This window comes from Hyla sarda, chromosome 2 (assembly GCF_029499605.1).
Source record: "Hyla sarda isolate aHylSar1 chromosome 2, aHylSar1.hap1, whole genome shotgun sequence".
In the NCBI taxonomy this organism is placed as follows: domain Eukaryota; kingdom Metazoa; phylum Chordata; class Amphibia; order Anura; family Hylidae; genus Hyla; species Hyla sarda.
In genome coordinates this window covers 391,782,218-391,808,497 of record NC_079190.1, presented here as the reverse complement: position 1 = coordinate 391,808,497, position 26,280 = coordinate 391,782,218, and the positions used below count along the sequence as shown (strand labels likewise).

Genomic DNA, 26,280 nt, shown 5'->3' with positions numbered 1-26,280 from the left:
GAGAGGGAGAATCTCTTCGTTCCCCATAATCCCTATGCCAAGTGCATCTCATGGTATGGCCGCTATATTGACGACCTCTTGTTTATCTGGGGGTCGGATATGGCGGCCATACAGGGGTTTACAGAATTTCTTAACGACAATTCCTTGGGTTTGGTTTTTACAGTTCACCAACATTTAACTGAGATTGCTTTTTTGGATCTACAGTTGGTGGGTGATACCCAGTCACGTTCTATATTTACTAAAACATACAGAAAAGATACTGCTGTGAACTCCATCCTCCACGCGGACTCGTGTCATCCTCCCCATGTGGTTAACAATATACCCATGGGGGAGATGATACGAGCCAGAAGGAACTGTACGGCACACAACATCAAAAACCGTTTACTTCAGAGAGGGTATCCCAGGTGGAATATAGATAGAGCTTATAATTCAGCCATCAATAAAAAATAGAAAGAATATGATTTTTCCTAGTGGCATAAAATCCCCTAAATCTGAGTGTATACCGGATCAAAAAGTAGTCTTTTCCACATCCTACAGTATGCAATACAAATCTATATGTACAATCATCAACAAATAAATGCCCATAATACTCGCGGATCAGACGGTAGCACCCGCCCTGACATGGGGCTACAGTTGCTTGGCCCGTAGAGCGCCCACCCTGGGACAAAGGTTGTCCCCTAGTCTATTTTCTGAAAGATCACAGTCTAACCCGATATGGTAAGAATATAAAGGCACTTACAAGTGTGGCCACAGAAAATGCAGGTGTTGTGAAGTCATGTCGTCCTCCTCCACCTTTGTGTCCTGCACCTATCAAGACTCTTTTTGGATAAAACATTATATTAATTGTAATACGAAATATGTAGTTTATTTATTTACCTGTGAGTTTTGTATGGTGCAGTACGTAGGGTGTACTACTAACACACTTAAAACACGAATTAGAAAACACCTTTCTGACATTCCGCATTTTAACAGTAGAAATGTCTCCATGATTTCAAAACACATTGCAGAATGTCATGCTGGAAATTGGTCGAATATCAAATTACAAGGTATTGAAAGAGTATTCTGTCCAAAAAGAGTAGGAGATCACAGAAAAAAACTTATGGATAGGGAAATATATTGGATTCTAAAACTAGATACAAGGGTCCCGAATGGTCTTAACAAAAGGTTGGATGTAATCTTACACTACTAATATACTGCAGTATCAATACTTATGGTTTAAATTTAATCTTATATATCATATATGTTTATTGATATTGCTATAGCCTGTTCTTATAATTCTGCGGCTATTTATGTTTTACATCTGTTTTTCTTTTTTATATATAGCTGTTACGCTGAGCGCTCCGGGTCCCTGCTCCTCCCCAGAGCGCTCGCGGCGTTCTCCTCTCTGCAGCGCCCCGGTCAGACCCGCTGACCGGGAGCGCTGCACTGACATTCACGACGGGAATGCGATTCGCATAGCGGGACGCGCCCGCTCGCGAATCGTATCCCAAGCCACTTACCCGTCCCGGTCCCCGGCTGCCACGTCCTGGCGCGCGGCTCCGCTCTCTAGGGTGCGCGCGCGTCAGCTCTCTAAGATTTAAAGGGCCAGTGCACCAATGATTGGTGCCTGGCCCAATCAGTCCAATTAGCCTCCACCTGCTCCCTGTCTATATAACCTCACTTCCCCTTCCCTTCCTCGCCGGATCTTGTTGCCTTGTGCCAGAGAAAGCGTTTAGTGTTGTCCAAAGCCTGTGTTCCAGATCTTCTGCTATCGCCATTGACTACGAACCTTGCCGCCTGCTCCGACCTTCTGCTACGTCTGACCTTGCCTCTGCGTAGTCCGTCTGTCCCACGCCTTCTCAGCAGTCAGCGAGGTTGAGCCATTGCCGGTGGATACGACCTGGTTGCTACCGCTGCAGCAAGACCATCCCGCTTTGCGGCGGGCTCTGGTGAATACCAGTAGCAACCTAGAACCGGTCCACGCCAATCCCTCGCTTACACAGAGGATCCACGTCCAGCTAGCCGAATCCTAACAATAACCTTCTCTTGCGTGTTCAGTTTATGAGATAATAATCCTCTATACTGTACTGATCATTGCTATATTTAGTTAAACATGCTGCAATTCCTTCTATATGTCTATGTGCACGGTGGTATATTTATTCCCTCTTTATCTTATAAAATATTTTTCTATTGGTATTAACTTCTTTTATACCGCTGTTCACATGGACACCAGAAAACGCATCTATTTTTATACTTCTGTAAGCAAATGCATGTATTGCAGGGTTGTCCATGCACACTTACTATCTTGCTCACAAGCATTGTTATAATACTCCTACTTTTATTGATTGTGTACTTTGTGTACTGAGATTGAGCAGACCAGAGCAGAAGATTGCCAATAATACTGATGCCCTACGCGTAGCACTGAACAGTATTAGCAATCAAATGATTGCTATAAATAGTCCCCTATGGGGACATAAAAAGTGTAAAAAATAAAAAAAAAATGTAAAAAAATTAGAAAAATCCCCTCCCCCAATAAAAATTTAAATCGTCCCTTTTCCCCATTTTACCCCCATAAAGCGTAAAAAAATTATAAACATATTTAATTTTGCCGCATGTGTAAAAGTCTGAACTATCAAAATATTTTGTTAATTATCCCGTACGGTGAACGGCGTAAACGTAAAAAAAAGTCCAAATTGCTGCTTTTTTTTTTAAAACAATTTATAAAAAATGAATAAAAAGTTAAATATAAGCAAAAGTGGTACCGATAAAAACTACAGATCACGGTGCAAAAAATGAGCCCTCATACCGCCACATATATAGAAAAATGAGAAAGTTAAAAGGTGGTCAAAATAGGGCAATTTTAAAACATTAATTTTGTTAAGATTTTTTTTAGACCCAACAAATGGAGGAACTCCTAGCCATTGCCCCACGGGAAGTGGACCGATACACTGCCACTTGGCTCCCCTGGCTGGAGTTCTGCTCTCCCACTCGCTCTTCTTTCTCTGGCGGTTGATGATCTCCTGGTCTTTCGGTCTTTTCTGTCCTCCCCTTGTATTTTCTTGTGTCTCTGTTTTCCCTCCCATGGTTTTGCCGTCATCCCCCTCCCTTTCCAGTACTTGTGTTGTTTTGTGGTGTTGCCTGTATTTGTCTTTTATGGTTGTGCATGTGTTTTTTCGTTGTTCTCTCTCCGGAGCTACTGTTCCAATTTGCTACAAGTAGTTTCCATTGAGTTCTTAGTTTACTATTGCATAGCTCCTGGGTTTTCTACTTCATTTTTTTTTTTTTTACTACCATACTACAGCTGTTATTTGAGCATGTTTACTATTGTATTGCTGTGACTGACCTGGTCCACTGTGATACTGACCTGGTCCACTGTGATAGCTCATGATTTTTGATCCCTGCATACTCTGTTTGTTCCTGTTCTCTTTTAATTCTGAATAAAAACCGTTGAATTAAAAAATAATTAAATACATACATAAATAAATAGTTTGAGATTTTTTTTAAGCAGTACAATTATAAAAAAAAAAAGCATATAACATGGGTATCATTTTAATCGTATTGACCCACAGAATGAAGAAAACATGTAATTTTTACCGTAAAGTGTACAGCGTGAATACAAAACCTTCCAAAATTTGCAATTCTTTTCAATTTCCCCACATAAATAATATTTTTTGGGTTGCGCCGTACATTTTATGGTAAAATGAGTGATGTCATTATAAAGTAAACTTGGTCACGTAAAAAACAAGCCCTCATATGGGTCTGTGGATGAAAATATAAAAGTTATGATTTTTATAAGGTATGGAGGAAAAAATGAAAATGCAAAAATAAAATTGGCCTGGTCCTTAGAGGGGAACTCCGGTGGAAAACTTTTTTTTTTTTTTTTAATTAACTGGTGCCAGAAAGTTAAACAGATTTGTAAATTACTTCTATTAAAAATCTTAATCCTTCCAGTACTTATTAGCTGCTGAATACTACAGAGGAAATTATTTTCTTTTTGGAACACAGAGCTCTCTGCTGACATCTCGAGCACAGTGCTCTCTGCTGACATCTCTGTCCATTTTAGGAACTGTCCAGAGCAGTATATGTTTGCTGTGGGGATTTTCTCCTGCTCTTAAAATGGGCAGAGATGTCTGCAGAAAGCACTGTGGTCATGATGTCAGCAGAGAGCACTGTGGTCATGATGTCAGCAGAGAGCACTGTGGTCATGATGTCAGCAGAGAGCTCTGTGTTCCTAAATGAAAATAATTTCCTCTGTAGTATTCAGCAGCTAATAAGTACTGGTATTAAGATTTTTTAATAAAAGTAATTTACAAATCTGTTTAACTTTCTGGCACCAGTTGATTAAAAAAATAAGTTTTCCACTTGAGTACCCCTTTAAGGCCAAAATGGGCTTGGTCCTTAAGGGGCTAATGTCAATCAGAATTGCAAACCTTAGCCTTGGCCTGTGTGTCAAAATCCCTTAGTAAGTATAGAGGCCCATACACACACAACTGTTTAAAGGACCAGTATCATGATTAAAAACTTACCCCCTATCGGAAGGATGGGAGATACATTTCAGATTGCAGGGGATCCGAGCAATGGGGCCCCCCACGATCTCCGGTTTTGAGCCCCGGGTCTCCAGCACAGGAGCGCGTCACGACCCCCGCCCGAAGCGGGAGCCACCACGTCCCCTCCATACAGCTCTACGAGAGAGCCATTTGGCAATCTTCGGCTCTCCCATAGAGCTTTAAAGGGGTACTCCAGTGGTCAACGTGTTTTTCCATTTTTGACTTACCCTATTTGCTTTGTTTCATTTCTATTGTTGTTGTTTAGCCTACTCTATTTCCGTTCTTTGTTGTCTTTTTATCCCCCACTTTGTTTTCCTATCTTTTCTTCTATTTCCTGTTTCTTGCTGTGCTGAAAACTACAAATCCCAGCATGCCACATGCCTTGCTGGTTTGGGGCAGCTCCTTGTTTTTTTTTTTTTTTTTTTTTGTTCCGCCCTTTACCCATCCTACTATTTTCCCGGGTCGGCCCCCTTATACACAGCACACTAATATAATCAGCCTTGGTTGGGAAATTCCTAGCTGAAATTCTGTAGAGCCCATGGGCCCCCAAGGGTATGTTCTCACAGGACTGAAATGCCACAGATTTTATGTACATTTTCCCAATTAACTTCAGCCCTGTGTGAACAGAATAGAAGCCCTGTGTGAACAGAAGAGAAGCCCTGTGTGAACAGAAGAGAAGCCCTGTGTGAACATACCCTAAAACTATTTTTTGCTTCTTTTTATTCAGTTACATTTAATTTAAGATAAGCAAGGAAATAGTTAAATATTCCCTCAGAGACAGAGGGCGCGCTGATTGGCTGAACTGCTGCGCTCGTGACAGGACTTGAGCTGTGATTGGCTGATCCTACCCACACGTTCACTAGAGGGCGCTAGGTCGGTGATCTCAGGGCTCGGGGAGGTGTCGCGTGGCGGGAGGAGCCGACATGGAGACAGGAGTAAGGTATCACGGAGAAATCCCGGGACATCCTCGGGCCCCCAGGAGCCGAGTCAGCCATGGACTGGTGAGAGCGCAGCGCAGAGGTGTCCGCTCATCGCCCGGCGACTTATTAGTCTTCCTCTGCGTTTTATCAATGTCTCCGCACAGCTCGGTCATGGCATCACCTCTGCTCTATGAAAATGATTGGCGGGAGTTGGTGATAGCAACTGGTCGGATCTTTCCTATAGAATACTTCTGCCCTTTGCATGTTTTTCATGGAGTACAGTGCAGTAACCCTTAGGAGACTCTGAGGACGGGGATCTCTGTGCCCTGGACTCTCAAAGTCCGCTTTAACCCTCTCCACCCCTATATTGTCTTAATAAAAGACATTTTTGTAGTAAGGCTGCCTCATTGCTCACATCACAGATCATCTATCGTGCTAAGGCCTCATTCACAGCTGTATCGGAGGCTCAGTTTGGGGCCAGAAAACTCGAGTCCTATTGACTTTAATGGGGCTCGTCTAGTTTTTGTCTGGTGTGCGTTTATTTGATCTGGCTGGACAAAAAAAAATGACATTATTTTTTCTTTTTTAAGGGGTACTTCAGAATTTAACTTTTCTTTAACACCTTAACCCCTTAAAGGGGTAGTCCAGTGGTGAAAAACTTATCCCCTATCCTAAGGATAGGGGATAAGTTTGAGATCGCGGGGGTCCGACCGCTGGGGCCCCCTGCGATCTCTCTGTACGGGGCCCCGGCTCTCGGCCCAGATAGCGGGTGTCGACCCCCGCACGAAGCGGCGGCCGACACGCCCCCTCAATACATCTCTATGGCAGAGCCGGAGATTGCCGAAGGCAGCGCTTCGGCTCTGCCATAGAGTTGTATTGAGGGGGCGTGTCGGCCGCCACTTCGTGCGGAGGTCGACACGCCCCCTTCCTGCGGGCTGTCGGGGCTCCGTACAGGAGATCGCAGGGGGCCCCAGCGGTCGGACCCCCCGCAACTTATCCCCTATCCTTAGGATAGGGGATAAGTTGCTCACCTGAGTCACCACTGGACTACTCCTTTAAGGACTCAGGGTTTTTCAGTTTTTGCACTTTCGTTTTTTCCTCCTTACCTTTTAAAAATCATAACCCTTTCAATTTTCCACCTAAAAATCCATATTATGGCTTATTTTTTGCGTCGCCAATTCTACTTTGCAGTGACATTAGTGATTTTACCCAAAAATGCACGGCGAAACGGAAAAAAAAATCATTGTCCGACAAAATCGAAAAAAACCCGCCATTTTGTAACTTTTGGGGGCTTCCGTTTCTACGCAGTGCATATTTCGCTAAAAATTACACCTTATCATTATTCTGTAGGTCCATACGATTAAAATGATATCCTACTTTATAGGTTTGATTTTGTCGCACTTCTGGAAAAAATCATAACTACATGCAGGAAAATTTATACGTTTAAAAATGTCATCTTCTGACCCCTATAACTTTATTTTTCCATGTACAGGGCGGTATGAGGACTCATTTTTTGCGCCGTGATCTGAAGTTTTTATCGGTATGATTTTTGTTTTGATCGGACTTTTTGATCACTTTTTATTCATTTTTTTTAATGGTATAAAAAGTGACCAAAATACGCTTTTTTGGACTTTTGAATTTTTTTGCGCGTACGCCATTGACCGTGTGGTTTAATTAATGATATATTTTTATAGTTCGGACATTTACGCACGCGGCGATACCACATATGTTTATTTTTATTGTTTTTACACTGTTTTATTTTTTTTATGGGAAAAGGGGGGTGATTCAAACTTTTATTAGGGAAGGGGTTAAATGACCTTTATTAACACTTTTTTTACTTTGTTTTTGCAGTGTTATAGCTCCCATAGGGACCTATAACACTGCACACACTGATCTCTCATGCTGATCACTGGCATGTATTAACACGCCTGTGATCAGCATTATCGGTGCTTGACTGCTCCTGCCTGGATCTCAGGCACGGAGCAGTCATTCGCCGATCGGACAACGAGGAGGCAGGTAAGGGCCCTCCCGGTGTCCGGTCAGCTGTTCGGGATGCCGCGGTTTCAGCGCGGCGGTCCCGAACAGCCCGACTGAGCAGCCGGGTCACTTTCAGTTTCACTTTAGAAGCGGTGGTCAGCTTTGACCGCCGCTTCTAAAGGGTTAATACCACACATCGCCGCGATCGGCGATGTGTGGTATTAGCCGCGGGTCCCGGCCGTTGATGAGCGCCGGGACCGACGCGATATGATGCAGGATCGCGGCGCGATCCCGCTTCATATCGCGGGAACCGGCGCAGGACGTAAATATACGTCCTGCGTCGTTAAGGGGTTAAGGACCGGGGGTTTTTCCGTTTTTGCATTTTCATTTTTTCCTCCTTACCTTAAAAAAAATCATATCTCTTTCAATTTTTCACCTAAAAATCCATATGATGGCTTATTTTTTGCGCCACCAATTCTAATTTCTAATGACATCAGTAATTTTACCAAAATATCTATGGCGAAACGGGAAAAAAAATCATTATGAGACAAAATTGAAAAACAAAACACTATTTTGTAACTTTTGGGGACTTCTGTTTCTACACAGTACATTTTTCAGTAAAAATGACACCTCTTTATTCTGTAGGACCATATGATTAAAATGATACACTACTTATGTAGGAAAATGTATACGTTTCAAATTGTCATCTTCTGATAACTTTTTTATTTTTCCGCGTATGGGGCGGTATGAGGGCTAATTTTTTGCGCCGTGATCTGAAATTTTTAACGGTACCATTTTTGCATTGATAGGACTTATTGATCGTTATTGATTCATTTTTTCATGATATAAAAAGTGACCAAATATGCACTATTTTGGACTTTAGAATTTTTTTGCGCGTACGCCATTGACCATGCGGTTTAATTAATGATATATTTTTATAATTCGGACATTTTCGCACACGGCGATACCACATATGTATATTTTTATTTACACTGTTTTTTTTTATGGGAAAAGGGGGGTGATTCAAACTTTTAATAGGGGAGGGGTTAAATGATATTCATTCACTTTTTTTTTTTTTTCACTTTTTTTTTTTGCAGTGTTATAGCTCCCATAGGGACCTATAACACTGCACACACTGATCTTTTACATTGATCACTGGTTTCTCATAAGAAACCAGTGATCGATGATTCTGCCGCTTGACTGCTCATGCCTGGATCTCAGGCACTGAGCAGTCATTCCGCGATCGGACAGCGAGGAGGCAGGTAGGGACCCTCCGGCTGTCCTGCAAGCTGTTCGGGATGCCGCGATTTCACCGTGGCTATCCCGAACAGCTCCCTGAGCTAACCGGCATGGTTTCACTTTCATTTTAGACTCGGCGTTCAACTTTGAACGCTGCATCTAAAGGGTTAATAGCGCGCAGCACCACAATGAATGCCGCGCACTATTAGCCACGGGTCCCGGCCGTTGTTAGAGGCCGGGCCCCGTTATAGATCAGGATTGGACTCAGGACGTACAGGTACGCCCTGGGTCCTTAACAGGTTAAGGACCAAGCTTATTTGACCTAAACCCCTTAAGGACCAAACCCATTTTCACCTTAACAGTACGTTCACACGAGCGGTTTTTCGCAGTGTATTTAGCTGCAGATCCGCTGGTGAAGGCCAGCTCTATGCTGTCTTTACATGTGCCTGCTCGTATGGGCAATACGCCGCTACGAGCAGACACACTGCTATGTGCGAGTCGCAATATACTCGCACATCGCGGGAGCTCTCTGCCTAGCTCAGAGCAGGGAGAGTGGCCGCAATGTGTGAGTACGGCGCGCATATCGCTGCAGTGTGTCTGCTCGTCGCGCCGTATTGCCGCTGCGAGCAGGCACATGTAAAGACAGCATAGAGTGGGCCTTCACCAGCGGATCGGCAGCGTAAACGTACCCTAAAGGAGTATTCCAGCGCAAAATAACTTATCCCCTATCAAAAGGATAGGGGATAAGTTATAGATCGCTGGGGGTCCGAGCGGTGGGGCCCCCCAGGATCTCCTGGACGGCGCCGCAGCAGTCTGTACTCCATAGAGATACATGGAGGGGGTGTGTCTGCCGCGGCTTTCTGCTGGGGACGAAATTTCAGTGCCGGCCACTGCGTCATGTGGGGACAGAACGCCCCCTTTTCAGCAAACTGCTGGGGCCCCGTCCAGGAGATCCTGGGGGGCCCTAGCGCTCAGAACCCCAGCGATCTATAACTTATCCCCTATCCTTCGGATAGGGGATAAGTTATATTGCACTACAGATCTCCTTTGAAAGGGTATTCCAGGGCAAAACTTTGTTTTATATATTAACTGGCTCCGGAAAGTTAAACAGATTTGTAAATTACTTCTATTAAAAAATCTTAATCCTTCCAATAGTTATTAGCTTCTGAAGTTTTCTGTCTAACTGCTCAATGATGATGTCACGTCCCGGGAGCTGTGCATGATGGGAGAATATCCCCATAGGAGCTGCACAGCTCCCGGGACGTGAGTCATCAGAGAGCAGTTAGACAGAAAACAACAACTCAACTTCAGAAGCTAATAACTATTGGAAGGACTAAGATTTTTTAATAGAAGTAATTTACAAATCTGTTTAACTTTCCAGAGCCAGTTGATATATAAAACAAAGTTTTGACCTGGAATACCCCTTTAAGGACCAGGCCAATTTTATTTTTCCTTTTTTTTTCCTCCTCGCCTTCTAAAATCCATAACTCTTTTATATTTCCATCTAAAGACCCATATAATGGCTTGTTTTTTGTGTGACCAATTGTACTTTGTAAGGAAACCTCTCATTTTACCATAAATTGTACGGCGAACCCAAAAAGATATTTTTTTTTAGGGAGAAAATTTAAATGAAAACCAAAATTTTCCACCTTTTGGATAGTTTCATTTTCACACTGTACACTTTACGGTAGAAATGACTTGTTCTCTATTCTGTGGGTCAATGCGATTAAAATGATACCCATGGCTTGATACTTTTATATTTTTTTTACCGCTTAAATAAAAATCTAAAACTTTTTGTAGAAAATCAGTACCGTATATACTCGAGTATAAGCCGAGTTTTTCAGCAAGATTTTTCGTGCTGAAAACACCCCCCTCGGCTTATACTCGAGTGAACTCTCCGCCCTCAGTGGTCTTCAACCTGCGGACCTCCAGAGGTTTCAAAACTACAACTCCCAGCAAGCCCGGGCAGCCATCGGCTGTCCAGGCTTGCTGGGAGTTGTAGTTTTGAAACCTCTGGAGATCCGCAGGTTGAAGACCACTGCGGCCTTCGACATCATCCAGCCCCTCTCACCCCCTTTAGTTCTGTACTCATCTCCGCTCTGCGCTGGTCCGGTGCTGCAGGACTGTCCGGTGGGGAGGTCGTCCGGTGGGATAGTGGTTCCGGGCTGCCATCTTCATCGGGGGGGCCTCTTCTCCGCGCTTTGTGCCCGGAATAGTCACGTTGCCTTGATGACGACGCAGAGGTACATTCATTACCAACGTCCCTCTGCATCATCGTCAAGGCAACGCCTCTATTCCGGGTCCCGAAGCGCGGAGAAGAGGCCCCCCGGTGAAGATGGCAGCCCGGAACCACTATCCCACCGGACGACCTCCCCACCGGACAGTCCTGCAGCATCGGACCAGCGCCGAGCGGAGGTGAGTACAGAACTAAAGGGGGTGCCGATGGCTGCCCGGGCTTGCTGGGAGTTGTAGTTTTGAAACATCTGGAGGTCCGCAGGTTGAAGACCACTGTATCAGACATTGACAAGCGGTGATGATGATGACATGTGGTGATGATGAAGGGGGGGGGGTGTGGGATTATGACAAGGGGATGATGAAGGGGGGGGGTGTGGGATTATGACAAGGGGATGATGAAGGGGGGGGTGTGTGGGATGATGACAGGGGGATGATGACAGGGGGATGATGACAGGGGGATGATGAAGGGGGGGTGTGGGATGATGACAAGGGGATGATGACAAGGGGTTGATGAAGGGGGGGTGTGGGATGATAAGGGGATGATGAAGGGGGGATGATGACAGGCGGTGATGATGAAGGGGGGGATGATGAAGGGTGGATGATGACAGGGTGATGATGATGAGGGTGTTAATGACGGGGGTCTGGATGATGACAGCGGGGATGATGTATTTCCGACCCTAGGCTTATACTCGAGTCAATAACTTTTCCTGGGATTTTGGGGTGAAATTAGGGGCCTCGGCTTATATTCGGGTCGGCTTATACTCGAGTATATACAGTAATCTAAAATTGCCCTATTTTGACCACCTATAACTTTTTCATTTTTCCGTATATAGGGCGGGATGGGGGCTCATTTTTTGCGCCATCATCTGTACTTTTTATTGATACCACATTCGCCTATATAAAACTTTTAGATAATTTTTTAATTCATTATTTTGGGGAATAAAATGTCACAAAAAAGCAGCATTTTTGGACTTTTATTTTTTACGTTTATGCCGTTCACCGCACGGGATCATTATCATTATATTTTGATTGGACATTTACGCACGCGGCGATACCAAATATGTTTTTAAATTTTTTTTTTAAAATGTACGCTCTTTGGGGGTAAAATTGGAAAAACGGTCAATTTTCATTTTTATTGGGGGAGGGTTTTTACTTATTTTTTTTATTTATTTTTTTACTTTTTATTTTTACATTTTTCAACTTTTTTTAAAAATACATTTTATGTCCCCATAGGGGACTATCTATAGTGATCATTTGATTGCTAATACTGTTCAGTGCTAATACTGTTCCCTGGCTGTTGCTGATTGTGGCTCTAGCTGAAGCTCACCCTATACATTCAAAAGGGTAAAATCCACAGTGAAAATCTGCAATATACAAAGATGCAAAGGTACAGCGATCGGCCACTACCATATATCTGCACAGGTATCCCCTCACTTTTCCATTTTTTAACAGTAGCAGGCTCTCTCATGCGGTTCTACTTGAATATCACAAAAGCTCCTGTGCTACAACCTCTCAGAGAAGTGCAAACAGTTCATACAAAGAGAAATAAGAGATAGAGGGAGCACTCACGATTCAGGAGATTGGACAAGTGGTGACTTTATTCCGTGAACGGTGCAAAGACTGTTTCAAACCAGGGAGACGCCACAGACCCTTGAACGAACAGGTGAACAGCTGCTTTCGCACTGATCAAGCATTTTTTTGTCAGACCCCGGTCTGATCTGACGAAGCACTGCTTGATCAGTGCGAAAGCAGCTGTTCACCTGTTCGTTCAAGGGTCCGTGGCGTCCCGCTGGTTTGAAACCGTCTTTGCACCGTTCACGGAATAAAGTCACCACTTGTCCAATCTCCTGAATCGTGAGTGCTCCCTCTATCTCTTATTTCTCTTTGTATGAAAAATGTGCAATATGTTCATGCTTTAAAGATTTTCCTATGTACAGCATGCTTTATATTTTATAGCTGTGTACTGTTGTGGTTGTAAAAACACAATCGCTGTGGATGGGATCTGCAGCCCTTCACTTCTGCTTTCTCTATACAACATTTAGGTTCAGACAGTAGATCGGGCAGTGAGAACAGCTTTCTTATAGGGCAGTGCTTCTCAACCTTTTTCGCGTGAGGGGTACCCGTGGACAAAATAAGTAATAAAATTACTTTTTTTCATAATGGCGTGTGCTTACCTTTATACTAATGCAATACTTAATCACCTTGTGCCATTATTCCCCTGCGTCCCTCTGTTCCCCTCCATCTTAATCCCCTTGTGCCATTATTATCTGATATGGCAAAAGGGGATCAGAGGGAGGGGGAATAATGGCACAAGGGGATTGAGATAGAGGGGGGGGGGGGGGAGATAATTATCACCCCCCCACCTCCAAACTATAAATCCCTTTTGCCATTATCCCTCTCCATCTTAATACCCTTGTGCCATTATTTCTCTCTTTCCCCCCCCCCCCCCTCCAATCACCCTGCACTAATATATAATATACACAAGCAAAAACCCTTACCTTCCATACACTTATTTTTATTTTTTTACATTACCCGACCTGTTCGGGTATACAGCGCATCCCATGTGGCCTGTCCGTGTATACAGCGCATTCCAGAGTCACGTTCGGCTGGGCCGCACTGACGTGTGACATCCTGTGCTGTGCAGCACCTCCGCGCAACGTCAGGGGAGGTCACTTGTCTCCCCAGCAACCACGGAGCTACTGTACAGTAGCCGCGGCCACAGCTCCGGCCGTGATACTAAATAGGGAGCTGGCATGGCCATTCTCTGCTGTGCGCTGATAAATACTGGCCAATATAAGACCGGTATTTGTCAGCGCATCGGCGTACCCCCACACAACCGGTACGCGTACCACCGGTTGAGAACCCCTGTTCTATGGGATCCAAGACCCCACAAATATGTCAGTTCTGAAACCACCAAAAATCTATTTGTTTTGGGGAGTCTTAGTCCTGTACTTTCTGGATGAGCAGTTGCTCAGTACTACAATTTCCAGAATGCATTGCTTTCCCTCTGCTCTTCGTTTGTCCTCCACCCTGCTTACCCCCCTTCCACAGCACACTTGCCAGTTCCCTGCCCAGAGCTGTTGCAGAACTCATTTCAAAAGCAGACGGTCACATAATCGTTGACATTGCAGCACCTAATGTTCATTCCCTGTCTGCTCCTCTGCTTGTGGCATTGCTCAGCACAAGGCAGCATGGTATATGTCCCAGTCTAGTCTTGCCAGAAAAGGAGGAATCAATGACCTAGCGACAACACCTCAATGACAATGAAAGAGCTAAACAACTTCCTTTCAGGTGTGAATCCCACAAAAGTGAGCTGAAGCTTGTACAATTTGTGATAACAGTATATTGGTAAGTTATTTATCTTGGGGTGATAGTTTTATTTAAATGCATTTTTCTGAAACTGGCATGCCTCTTTAATGTGTTTAGGGGCCTCCTGACTCTCCCAGACAGATGATGTCAGTGGCGAGAAGGGTCAGGCATTTTGGATTTCAACTGCGGAGCCCGTACATATCTCGTGTCTCTGGTGGCCAGCTAGGGTGCTGAGACCATTTTGAAACATGGGGCTCAGTGTAGGGGTGGGGTGGGGTGGGGTGGGGGGGGGGGGAAAGCATAAAGCAGAGGATTAATGGGAGGTGCATTCAATACAAAAGGATAGTGCACTGTGGAAATGGCTGCCTGGTCACTCATCTGATCTCCTCTGTCACCTGCTTACTGTCCTCCTGTAGGAGGGGCAGATGCCATGGGGGAATTTACTAAAGTTCTCTAATTTTAAGGGTATGTTCAGACAGTGGAATGTCCACATGGAAAATTTCGTGGAGACATTCCACCAACAGCGTAGCACCAGACCACATGGAAATTTGCCATCTCTTAGACAGAAATGAATTTCTGTGCAGACTCCGGAGAAAGAAAAGATGTGTATTATTTCCGGAATCGGGATTTCCATGGCAGAAACATCTGCTACGGAAATTCTACCGTTTGCACGGTGCAGCAGAATCCTATCGAAATCAATGGGACTCTGCTGCAGCATAATGTCCGTGCGAAATTCTTCTGCGTAATTCCGCACGGAAATTACATAGCCTGAGACAGTGGAAACATAGGGCTGATTTGCTGTGGGAAACAAATGCTCATCTTACAAAGCTCTATCAATTGTACGGCACTTCAAATTTATAATTTTCTCGGTCGGCACCATTTGGGGACACAGAACCGTAGGTATATGCTCTTGCCACTTGGAGGCGCTGACACTAGTCATAGAAAGAAAATAGTCGGCCCCTCCTGGCAGGATATACCCTGCCTACTGACCCTAAGCTAATCAGTTTTAGCTTAGTGTCCTAGGAGGAAGACACAGGTCTGGAGCTCTCTCCAGACCTGGTCTTCTTTTTTGCTTTTTAGTTAGGGCCTGTGTTAGGTTCTTTTATCCTTTTCATTTTCTTGCTTTTAGGTGGGGCTTCAGGAGCATGGCGCTACCTGTTCCCACTTTTGCGGCTAAATGTATGTACCGTTAACCCCTTCCCGCCAACGGCCAGCGCCTGGGGTTGCACCTTGGGTCCAGGTCCCCCTATGCTCCCTGCTTGTCCCACTGTTGCAGCCTGACATGATTGCAGGTGTCTAAAATGCTGGCTGAAGATGTCTTTAGGTGAGTTTGGCGGAGATAGGGTAAGTATATCCTTTCCCCCCTTCCCCTCCTCCCCTCATCTACCTTTTTCTAGGGAGACCCTTATCTCAGGGTCTCCTGTGAGGGGAAAAAGGGGACTTCTCTCCTTTTTATTTCCATTAGGGGGGTTGGGGGTCATTTTTCTCTTTAGTATTGGGGCCCTGGGGTTTACGAGGCAGTTTCCTTCCCCACCTCTCCTGCCTCCCCCGTACTACGTACTTTTGAAGCACTGCTTTCTGTGGATGCCAGCGTTTTCACTTTCGCGGGATGCCGGCTGGCATCTTTCATTTCAGGCAGTAATTGCCATTCTTCGGAGTTGGAGGATCTCAGTTCTCCCCTAGCTGGATCCCAAATCCTGGAGAGCCTTCATCTCACTTATACAGACACTGTCCTCCTTTGGATGGGTAATCAATCGAGAAAGGTGTCACCTGTCCCCATCCCAGTCTCTGATACTTCTGGGTCTTCTTTTCGACACGGCAGCGGCCCGTGTTTGCCTTCTGTTGGACAAACGGTGCTCTCTGCAGCAGGGTGTCCATCTCCTGCGACGTCCCTCCCTGATTCCAAACTGTTTCTGTATCAGGGTTCTGGGCCGAATGGTGGCTGCCATGGAGGCGGTTCCGTTCGCGAGTTTCATTATTGCCCCCTCCAGCTGGCCATTCCGGCCAGGTGGGACAAGTCTCCTTTATCCCTGGATCGGCAGATCCTTTTGCCTCCAGCTTTTTGGGGGTCCCTCCTTTGGTGGCCCCAGTCTCCCCTCCTTCATTGGAGGTCCTTCCTTCCCCTCCAATGGCAGATTGTGACGACTGATGCGAGTCTCCAGGGCTGGGGGGGGGGGGGGGTGCGTTTTGGGTCCTTACGGTCCAGGGTCGCTGGTCTCCTATGGAAGCTTGTCTTCCCATCAATCTTCTGGAGCTCCGGGCCATCTTTCTTTGCCTCCTCCACTGGGACTTCTTCCTTCAGGATCGTCCGGTCCGGGTTCAATCGGACAACGCGACAGCTGTCGCATGCATCAATCACCAAGGCGGCACGCGAAGTCACTCGGCGATGGAGGAGGTCTCCAGGATTTTGACCTGGGCCGAGACTCGAGTTCCCGATCTCTCCGTGATCCACATTACGGGGGTGGAGAATTTGGGAAGCAGACTTTCTCAGGTGTTCTTTTGCGGACCTGGGGGAGTGGTCTCTCCATCCGGAGGTGTTTGCACAGATCTGTAATCTCTGGGGGACCCTGGACGTGGATCTCTTTACGTCTCACCACAACAACAGGGTTCCCTGCTTTGTGGCGAAGTCGCGAGACCCTCTGGCGGTGGACGCTCTAGTCATTCCATAGTCGTCTTTCCGTCCTCCGTACCTTTTTCCACCTCTCCCTGGGTTCTGCGGAAACTCAAGACAGAGGGCGTTTCTGTCATTCTGGTAGCCCCAGACTGGCCCAGACGCGTGTGGTATGCAGACTTGATTCGGCTGGTTGCCGATGTTCCACTGAGTCTTCCACTTCGCCCCGATCTGCTCTCTCTGCCACCCCAGTTTACTGTCGCTGCATTTGACGGCGTGGCGGCTGAAACCGCGGTTTTGAGGGCTCGTGTGTCTTTCCTCCAGGGTGATATGCACCATGCTTTGGGCACGAAAGCCCTCCTCCGCCAGGATTTACCACCGCACTTGGAAGGCTTATTTCCGGTGGTGTTAGGTGCAGTCAGTTTCCCCGGTCATTTTTTCCTTTCCGCGCCTTCTAGGCTTTTCTCCAGTCCGGGTTGGATCAGCATTTGACCCTCAGCTCTCTTAACCACTTAAGGACCAAGGACGTACCGGTACGTCCTGAGTCCGTTCCCTTTCTATAACGCGGGGTTACGACGTGGCCCTGCGTCATAGCGGGTCGGACCCGGTCTCTAACAATGTCCGGGACCCGTGGCTAATAGCGTGCGGCAATGATCGGAGTGCCGCGCACTATTAACCCTTTAGACGCGGCGTTCAAAGTTGAACGCTGCGTCTAAAGTGAAAGTAAATCACTGCCGGTTAGCTTAGGGGGCTGTTCAGGATGTCCTCGGCAAAATTGCGGCATCCGAACAGCTGTGCCTCTAGAATATCTAATCTAAGCCTGCACGGTCATGCGCCAAAAGGGTCAACCACCTTGCCCATGATAAACTCCTTTCCCTGTAGTTAATGCCTTCTTGTCCAATGAGCCACATTTTCCTATTCTTTTTGGTGCTTGCAGCATTATAAATCCATCTCAATTGGTGTGTGTTTCATTTTGAGGCATTATACATGTAGGCCAATATGTGAAACTGCTGCAGAACAGAGGACAGAATGTATTAGAGAAATATCCAATTCATTGTCCACATGGGCAGATCTCTAGTTTATGAGCAGGGAGGCTTGCTTTCTGTACCGTACACCAAGCAGCTTAGCGCTGATAGCCTGAGCTGGTCAGCACAGCTAGGACTGTCTATTATGATGGTGGGTGGTTTGGCATCTGTGGGCTAACTGGGAGCCATTGACCCTGGTTGATCACCTAAATCCCTCATATAATGTACAACTGACCTCAATGGTCACATGCAGGAAGTGACCGTGGAGGATAGTGATTGGTTGCAGTATCACATGCGTCATGTATGGAGACTTCCAGCAGTGGAAACTAAAGCAGTAGTGGTAAGCCGAGGCTGGAGTACAGTTTTATTTTTATTTGACTCTCTATTCCCTGTAGATTTTCTGCTGGTAAAGCTACCTGCACACCATGGCAAAGTTTCCCATTTCCCAAACGGGAGCCTCCAGCTGTTGCAAACCTACAAGTGCATATTTTTTTTTATTTTTTACTGTTATGAAATATCAGTTTGCTGGTAGAAATTTCTGCTTTGTGTGACTATGTCCTAATAATGATCCTAATGCAACAGATAACTGATCCTGTGTTATCATAAGGAAAAATGTAAGAAGAATAAATGAAAATGAAGGCAAAGATATACTGAAGGATAGGTGCCAGTCATGAGAGGTTCTTCAAGCACTGACTGGAGGAGTGGCGCAATGTTTTATTGAAACATATAGTTCAGAGGAGAAGAGCAGTTCTTTGTGAGGAGATTTAAACTCCTCAGCTATTTTATGTCATATATAGGGATTTTACCCCAGCATTGTTTTGTGTATTTTCCTTCTAGTCTGTATTTGAGAAACTGGCACAGAACATGCTGGATATATCAGGAGACAGAGGAGTGTTAAAAGAGATGATTCGAGCCGGAAGTGGAGAGAAGGTTCCTTCTGATGCTACGGTAATCTGTAAGTATGGCCAAAGTACTGAGGTATTGGACAGGACAAAAAAATGAGACTTCAGACTGAAAGAAAATAGACTAAATAGACTCTGCAATAAAAAAAGAGCGATTTTCATTAGATTTAAGTGTACAGCACTGCTAAACAGGTTGGTGCATATCGGGGAAATGTACATAAAGAAGGCATGGTTTTTTAGTATGTTTTAAGGGGTACTTCGGCGAAAAACATCTTATGCCCTATCCAAAGGATAGGGGATAAGATGTCTGATTGCAGGGCTCCCGCCACTGGGGACCACCACAATCTCCGGGCTGGCAGTGGCAGTGCTCGGAACAAGGAAGCTTGGAGCTTCTGCGTTCATGACGTCACGTAGCCGCCATGCCTCCTCCCATAGACTTGAATGAATGGAGGGAGTGTGGCGGCTGTGTTCGCCAGTCATCTGGCACAGATCCGTTCACAGATGACCAGGATGCCGCGCCAGAGATTGCAGCGGTCCTCAGCGGCAGGACCCCCCACGATCAGACATCTTATCCCTATTCTTTGGATAGGGGATAAGATGTTTTTCAACGGAGTACCCCTTTAAGTTCGGGATCCTCATCTGTTGTTTGTAGAATGGAGAGCTATTACAAATAGCATCTTCTCTAAAGGACCTGCCTTGTCCAGGATTGCATGGACAGTTCATTGAGTAAATAGGCACTGTGTTATGGTTCGTTCTTATCACCTTTTTCCCCTTGGTGGCACAGATGCATTTTAAAAAAAATGTCCCATTTTTTAAAACTGCACCATTACTTTCAGTGACCGAAACATGGTTAAAGGGGTATTCCAGGAATTTTTTTTATTTGACTATGCCACAGGGGCTGTAATGTTAGTGTAGTTCATAATATAGTGTCTGTACCTGTGTGTGTGTGTGTGTGTGTGTGTGTATGTGTGTGTGTGTGTGTGTGATGGTTTTCTCACAATTCTTATGTGATTTTCACCCCAATATTTATTTTTAACAGCATACAAAATGACTTCTCAGATTTTTCCCAGTTTACAATGCGGCCGAGACCTGACTCACTAGTCAGCTGATGACAGGGAGCCTGTCTGCTTCAATGGGTGGAGGGATCGCTTGGTGATCAATCTGCAACTAATGCAACAGCTGTAGGCACCCTGATTTAAAGCCACAGGTCTTTTGAATGGATGCAGCTCATTTATGTTCCAATGGGTGGGGTGGCTGATGCGTGGGAGGGAGGAAAAAGAAATTGTGGGATTTGTAGTCAAAAAAAGAAAAGTCAAACAGGAAATACCAGTTCACAAAAAGCTAGCCACAGTGTTATGGTAATCTCATGACACAGCCATTTAGCCCAAGATAAGCGCAGATCCTTCCTAAGCATGTCCATTACAGCCTGTTTGAGCAGAGCTTATTGTCAAGAGACTATTCTGATGAGTTGAATGTCTAAAGTGGATAACTAATGTACAGTGTTGAACCAACTGCACCTTGGTGCTATTGCTGTCTAACGCAATATGTTGTAAAACTTTTTTGTGTTTTATTTTATTTATTTTTCCACCTGCAGTAAAATTTTCGGGATACTTGGAACATTCTGACAGACCATTTGAGACCAATTGTTTTCGACGTGTTCCCCGGCTAATGAAGCTTGGTGAAGGTAAGACCGGGATGTTATACGCAAGTCGCTATATATATATATATATCATTATAGGAGCTACGATCGGACAGCACGGAGCACGGTAAGAAATCAAGGGACACCGTGGTGATCCCGATTAGCATCCCTGAGCTAACTGGAAGTTAATCTCAGGACTTTAGACACTGCAAACTTTGATCGCGGCGTCTAAAAGGGTTAATGCCAGACATCACCGGTAATGTCTTGCATTAGCCACAGGTTCCGGCTATGACGCGCGCTCAGCTGCTGAGCACGCTGAATAGCACAGGGCACTTCCGTGCTCTCTGATGCCTGCTGGCGGGGGTCTCGCCAGCAGGTATCGGATTAGGTATCAGGGACATGTACCAGTATCTGTATTGGGACGTCCCTGAAGTTTACAATACCCATTAGTTGATTTAACTTACACCAACATTGTGTCAAAACTTTGTTGTCATTTTTGGTGCACAGAGTCACAGTTAACTCATTTCCCATCCTGATAAGCCCCGTCCCCTTGTTAGGTGTAAATATGATGCATGGCAGGTTTTTTTTTTGTTTGTTTTTTTGTGTGCAAATTGCATTAGAAATGTGACAGTTTTTCTTTAGTAAATCTGTCTTATGTGGATGCCCTGATAGAGAATCAAAAGAACACAAGGGGGAGCCATGTCTTGACATAGGAGTGATTTTAAATTATTCCAGTTAAAAACCTTTGAACGTTTGCATGTAAAAAGGAAAGGACAACCCCTTTATCAAGTGTTAGGGTGCATTCACACCCCGATTGTTACATACGGGAACCGGATCTGGCTGGGAGGTGTGAAAAACAGGCACTCCCATATCCCAGCTGGACCCGGCCCCATCTCATTTATTTGAACGAGCTGACCAGATTCAGATAGTGACTCCGGTCGGCTCATATTTTCCCTGTATCCTGGTCTGGCTGGGATACGGGAGCGCCCGGTTTTCACATCTCCCAGTCGGATCCGGTCCCCGGATGTAACAATCGTGGTGTGAATGCAGATTTAAAAGGGCAGATGGAAAAGTGTCTGCAGGATGCTCTTGTTACTTTTGTAACATTATGTGATCACATACCCTTTATCAATGGCCATGTGTAGGTCGGGAGTGCTGCTCAATTGATGAGGAAGACTGAAGCCACGTTCACACGGCTTAAAGTGTACGGAATGTTCTCCAAGAAAACAGACCGGACATTTTCATGATGCGGCGGGACCTAGGACCGCTCGAAAATGCGCCGTCTCATAGACTGCAATGCATTTCGAGCAAAATCTGCAGATGCTGGAATTTGGATTTCTGGGGCGGAAACATCTGCTGCATCAATTCCATCAATATGGTGGTACTTTTCCTAATGCAGTGTTTTATTTGCTAAATTTCTGTATGATGATGATGATGGTTTTAAAATTTTTTATTTTTTTTTTTATCTTGCAGACATCACCCTTTTAGGTATGGAGCTCAGTGTACTGACAATGCAGCGTGGGGAACTGTCTCGGTTTCTTTATTCACCAGAATATGCATATGGGACAATGGGATGTCCTCCCCTCATTCCTCCTGCTGCTATTGTTCTCTTTGAAATAGAGTTGCTAGACTTCCTGGATACAGCAGAGTCTGATGCATTTTGTGATTTACCTCTGGTAAGCATTGTATTTTACTAGATTATATTAAAAATATCATATAAAGAATGGTAAATACTTTTATATTTTTTATTTTTTGCAGCACCAACAATCAGCCTTTCCATTTGAAAAGGTCCTTAAAATTGCTGCTACAGAAAGGCAGTTTGGAAACTATCTCTTCAAACGGAACCGGTTTTATGATGCAAAAGATAGATATAAACAGGTCAGTTGTACTTTAACCCCTTAAGGACCAAGCTCATTTTCACCTTAAGGACCAGAGCATTTTTTGCACATCTGACCACTGTCACTTTAAGCATTAATAACTCTGGGATGCTTTTACTTTTCATTCTGATTCCGAGATTTATTTTCCATAAATATTCTACTTTATGTTAGTGGTAAATTTTTGTCGATACTTGCATCATTTCTTGGTGAAAAATTCCAATTTTTTTTTTTTAAATAGAAAATTTAGCATTTTTCTAACTTTGAAGCTCTCTGCTTGTAAGGAAAATAGACATACCAAATAAATTATATATTGATTCACATATAGAATATGTCTACTTCATGTTTCCATCATAACGTTGACAAGTTTTTAGTTTTGGAAGACATCAGAGGGCTTCAAAGTTCAATTTTTCACAAAATATTCAAAATCTGAATTTCTCTATCGGCTCCATTGGGGGACACAGACCGTGGGTGTATGCTGCTGTCTCTAGGAGGTGTGACACTAAAAAAAGTTGGCTCCTCCCAGCAGGATATACCCGCCTTCAGGCCCTGAGCTAATCAGTTTAAGCTTAGTGTCTGAAGGAGGTGGACATGGTCTGGAATTCTCCAGACCAGGTCTTCTGATTTTTTGTTTTCCTAGTATAGGGACGTGTTAGTTTTTTATTCATTTTTCTTTCTTGTCTTCAGGTGGGGACTCAGGGACTCTGGTTCCCGGTTTCCCCATTGCGAGTAAGGGGGCACAGACATTGCATATATCCGCTGTTCACCCCCCCCACCCTCGCCAACGGTCAGCGCCTGGGTTGGTACCTCATGGGTCCGGGTCCCCCTATTTCCCTAATCGCCTCGCTCGCACATAGCAGCCAGGCGTGATGCAGGTAACTAGAGCTGACTGAAGACTTCACTGAAGACTCCATTAGGTAAGTTCTTCTGACTGAGGTAAGTACTTTCCCCACTTTTCTCCTTAGGTACGGACTTGCAACCTCTGGAGACCCCCTGTTTTTGGCCCACCTTTCAGGTTATGGGGCTGGACTTTTATTCTGGCAGGCAGTGGCATCTTAGGGGGGCATCTAATCTATGTTTTACATTGGGCACTTCACTGTGTGTGTGTGGTTACTTGCGGCTATGTCCGCAGCGCCTTATATGCGGCTGACAGCCGCGGCGCTGGTACAGGCCGGGCGCTCTCAGCGCCGGCTTACTTTCACTTTCTCCGTCAGTCTCTTCCGGCATATACAGACAAAGAATAAGTCAGCCAGCACTTTAGTTGATACCAAACTATTATATAGGCCGCCCGCTCTATTTCTCCGAGCGCATATGCGGCTGACATGTGCGCTCGGGACAAGGAGCGGGCGCCATTACAGCTTCTTCTCGGCCAGTCTATAGCTCAGCCCACAGGGCTGTCGGAGCTCTTCAGAGGCGCGAAGTAGCCTCCAATCAGCGCCATGGGCGCGATTTTCAGTAAGAAGGGGCCAATTAGTTAGTGCCTCTGCTTCAGGCACGCCCCTCTCTCCCTATTGGCTGGCCTGTTTCTTACACTCTAGCTGCACGGAGCCGAGTTCTCCTCACTGCAGCTGCCAGGGGACACAGACTAGGGTAAGAAAGTTTTTTCTCATTATGTCCGTACTCAGAGCTGTTCCTCCCTCTAAACAGAAACCTGGTAAGTCAGTGAATTATTTTGTCTGTAAGCACTGTAATACCAAGATGCCTGGCTCTACTGAGCCCACTTGCCCTGCCTGCTCCACTGCTCCCCCTGGTACCCCCTGATGCCCTTTCAGTTCCGGTGGATTCAGCCACTCCACCAGCCTGGGTTTCTTCCCTGACCCAGTATATGGCTGACTTGACCCAAGTCTCCCGTTCGGTGGCTGAGGCCTCCCGGGAAGTGGTGTCTGCCTTGAAGGGGTCTTCCTTGCGCAGGGCCTCTGAGAGGGCCTGCTCCTCGTCTCCACATACTTCACGCTCTCACAAGCGTACTAGGGGTGCCTCGTCTGACTCTTCCATTGAGTCTTCAGATAGACGTGGGCGTTCCCCTCGTGGGTCCCGTCCCCCTGTCATCTGGGCACAAACGTCGCTCCTCTAGAGGACGTTCTCGGAGTCGCCGCTCTGCCACACCAGAGCCGCGTACCCGGTCAGGGTCGCCCCACTCCAGGACTGCCTCTACTCGTTCACATTCTCTTGGTGAACTGGCGGACGAGGCTTCCGAGCCGGCATCTAACTCAGAGGACAGCTCGAATTCAGTTGAACTCATTGGTGACAGCCATAAGAGACACCTTTCACTTAGAGGACCCAGGATCTTCAGATGTCACTCCAGGAGTATTCTTTCATCGTGCTAAGCCAGCACCTCAAAGGTTCAGCTCTCACGCTGACTTTGACGACATTCTGGAATCTGCATGGAAACATCCAGACAAGAGGTTCCCGGGAATCAAGATGATTCAAGAACGTTATCCATTTGACAAGGACTTTGTCACTAAGGTGGTTTCCCCTCCCTCAGTGGATCCACCAATCTCCCGGATCTCTAAGGCGACTACACTGCCACTGGCAGATGCCGCTGCCTTCAAGGATTCCACGGACAAGAAGGTAGAATCCTTAGCGAAGTTTGCCTCTGAAGCAGCTGGTTCTTCTCTTCTTCCCATCTTCGCCTCGACATGGGTGTCCAAGGCCCTGTCGGAGTGGTGCCAAAAGCTCCATCAGGATATCTTAGCGGGAACCCCCCCCAGAAGATCTATCTGCTCTGGCTCTCCAATGCTCGTGAGGTAAGAGTTCCTTGTTGCCTCAAAATAAGGCTCGCCCTACTTCCCAAAGGAAGTCCTCTTCCTTTCGGTCCTTTCGGACCTTTGGCTCCAGCAAAGGGTCTGGGCAGGCGCCTTTGCGGGACAAGAAGGCTCCCTCGTTCCGGGCGCGCCCATCTTGGAAGTCTGACTCCAACCGGTCCGGCCGTTTTGCGCCCAAATCAGGCAACCGCAAACCCACTTCTGCATGAAGTGAGGCCCCCACCTGCGTTTTTTTCTCGGGTGTGAGGTTGTCTCTTACTTTTTCGAGGCATCTGGACCTCACACATTCAGGACCCTTGGGTCAGGGACGTGGTGTCCAACGGTTACCGAATCGAATCCGCCTCCCTTCCGAGGGATCACTTTTTTCGATCCCAGGCCCCCCGGTCTCCTTCTCTGGTGAAGCAATTTCGAGAGGCTCTCCAATCTCTGCTTCTCCAGGGGGTTATCGTTCCCGTTCCTCCAGGGGAACGGTTTTGGGGTTTCTATTCCAATCTTTTTGTGGTTCCCAAGAAGGACGGTGCTGTGCGACCAATTCTAGACCTCAAGCGTCTCAACCGTCATCTTCTTATCTGCCACTTCCGAATGGAATCTCTCCGTTCGGTGGTGGCGTCCCTGGAACAAGGGGAGTTTCTTTCATCGGTGGACTTCAAGGATGCCTACCTCCATGTGCCAATGTCTCCAGGCCATCATCGGTACCTCCGCTTTGCGGTTCCGGTGGGGCATTTTCAATTCGTAGCCCTCCGCTTTGGTCTGGCCACGGCTCCTCGGGTCTTTACCAAGATCCTTGCGCCAGTGATGGGCCTGTTACGGTCGAGGGGAGTCTCGGTGATACCCTACCTGGACGACTTTCTCATCAAGGCTCCAACCAGAGCCCAGACTCTTGAGAATGTGGACGTCACTCTCCACATTCTGGATCGCTTTGGGTGGATGGTCAACCGGGACAAGTCAGTCCTCTGTCCTACCCAGTCTCTAACCTTCTTGGGACTTCGCCTCGAGACGGCCTCTGCCCAAATTTGCCTCCCGCCGGACAAACGTCTGGCGCTTCTGTCGGGTGTCCGCTCCCTTCGGACCCAGGTCTCAGTCCCCATCCGCACTTGTATGGAAGTCCTGGGTCGGATGGTGGCAACTATGGAGGCCCATAGCATACCTTTGCCCAGTTTCATTACCGCCCCCTTCAACTGGTGATTCTCTCTCGATGGGACAGGTCTCCTCTGTCCTTCGATCGTCAGATTGTTCTCCCTTGCAGGGTCCGTCAGTC

The 26,280-nt window shown here is 46.2% G+C and overlaps 2 protein-coding genes across 3 annotated transcripts in view; one reads left to right on the top strand and one right to left on the bottom strand.

Moving 5' to 3' along the window:
- The window catches only part of TRIM50 (tripartite motif containing 50), a 41,809-nt gene extending 36,550 nt beyond the window's left edge, over nucleotides 1–5,259 (bottom strand). Inside the window, exons 1-2 of the mRNA XM_056558646.1 lie at nucleotides 4,754–5,259; nucleotides 3,344–3,412 (exon numbers count right to left, since the gene is read on the bottom strand). The gene's annotated coding sequence lies outside the window, so the exon portion shown is untranslated. The remainder of the gene's footprint in view (nucleotides 1–3,343; nucleotides 3,413–4,753) is intronic.
- Nucleotides 5,260–5,369: 110 nt separating this feature from the next.
- Nucleotides 5,370–26,280, top strand: part of FKBP6 (FKBP prolyl isomerase family member 6 (inactive)) — a 40,420-nt gene continuing 19,509 nt past the window's right edge. For both annotated transcript variants that reach the window (XM_056558649.1, XM_056558648.1), the window contains exons 1-5: nucleotides 5,370–5,527; nucleotides 18,680–18,797; nucleotides 20,339–20,428; nucleotides 21,857–22,059; nucleotides 22,142–22,261. In XM_056558649.1, the coding sequence (XP_056414624.1) occupies nucleotides 5,450–5,527; nucleotides 18,680–18,797; nucleotides 20,339–20,428; nucleotides 21,857–22,059; nucleotides 22,142–22,261 (609 nt within the window). In that variant the 5' untranslated portion in view covers nucleotides 5,370–5,449. The remainder of the gene's footprint in view (nucleotides 5,528–18,679; nucleotides 18,798–20,338; nucleotides 20,429–21,856; nucleotides 22,060–22,141; nucleotides 22,262–26,280) is intronic.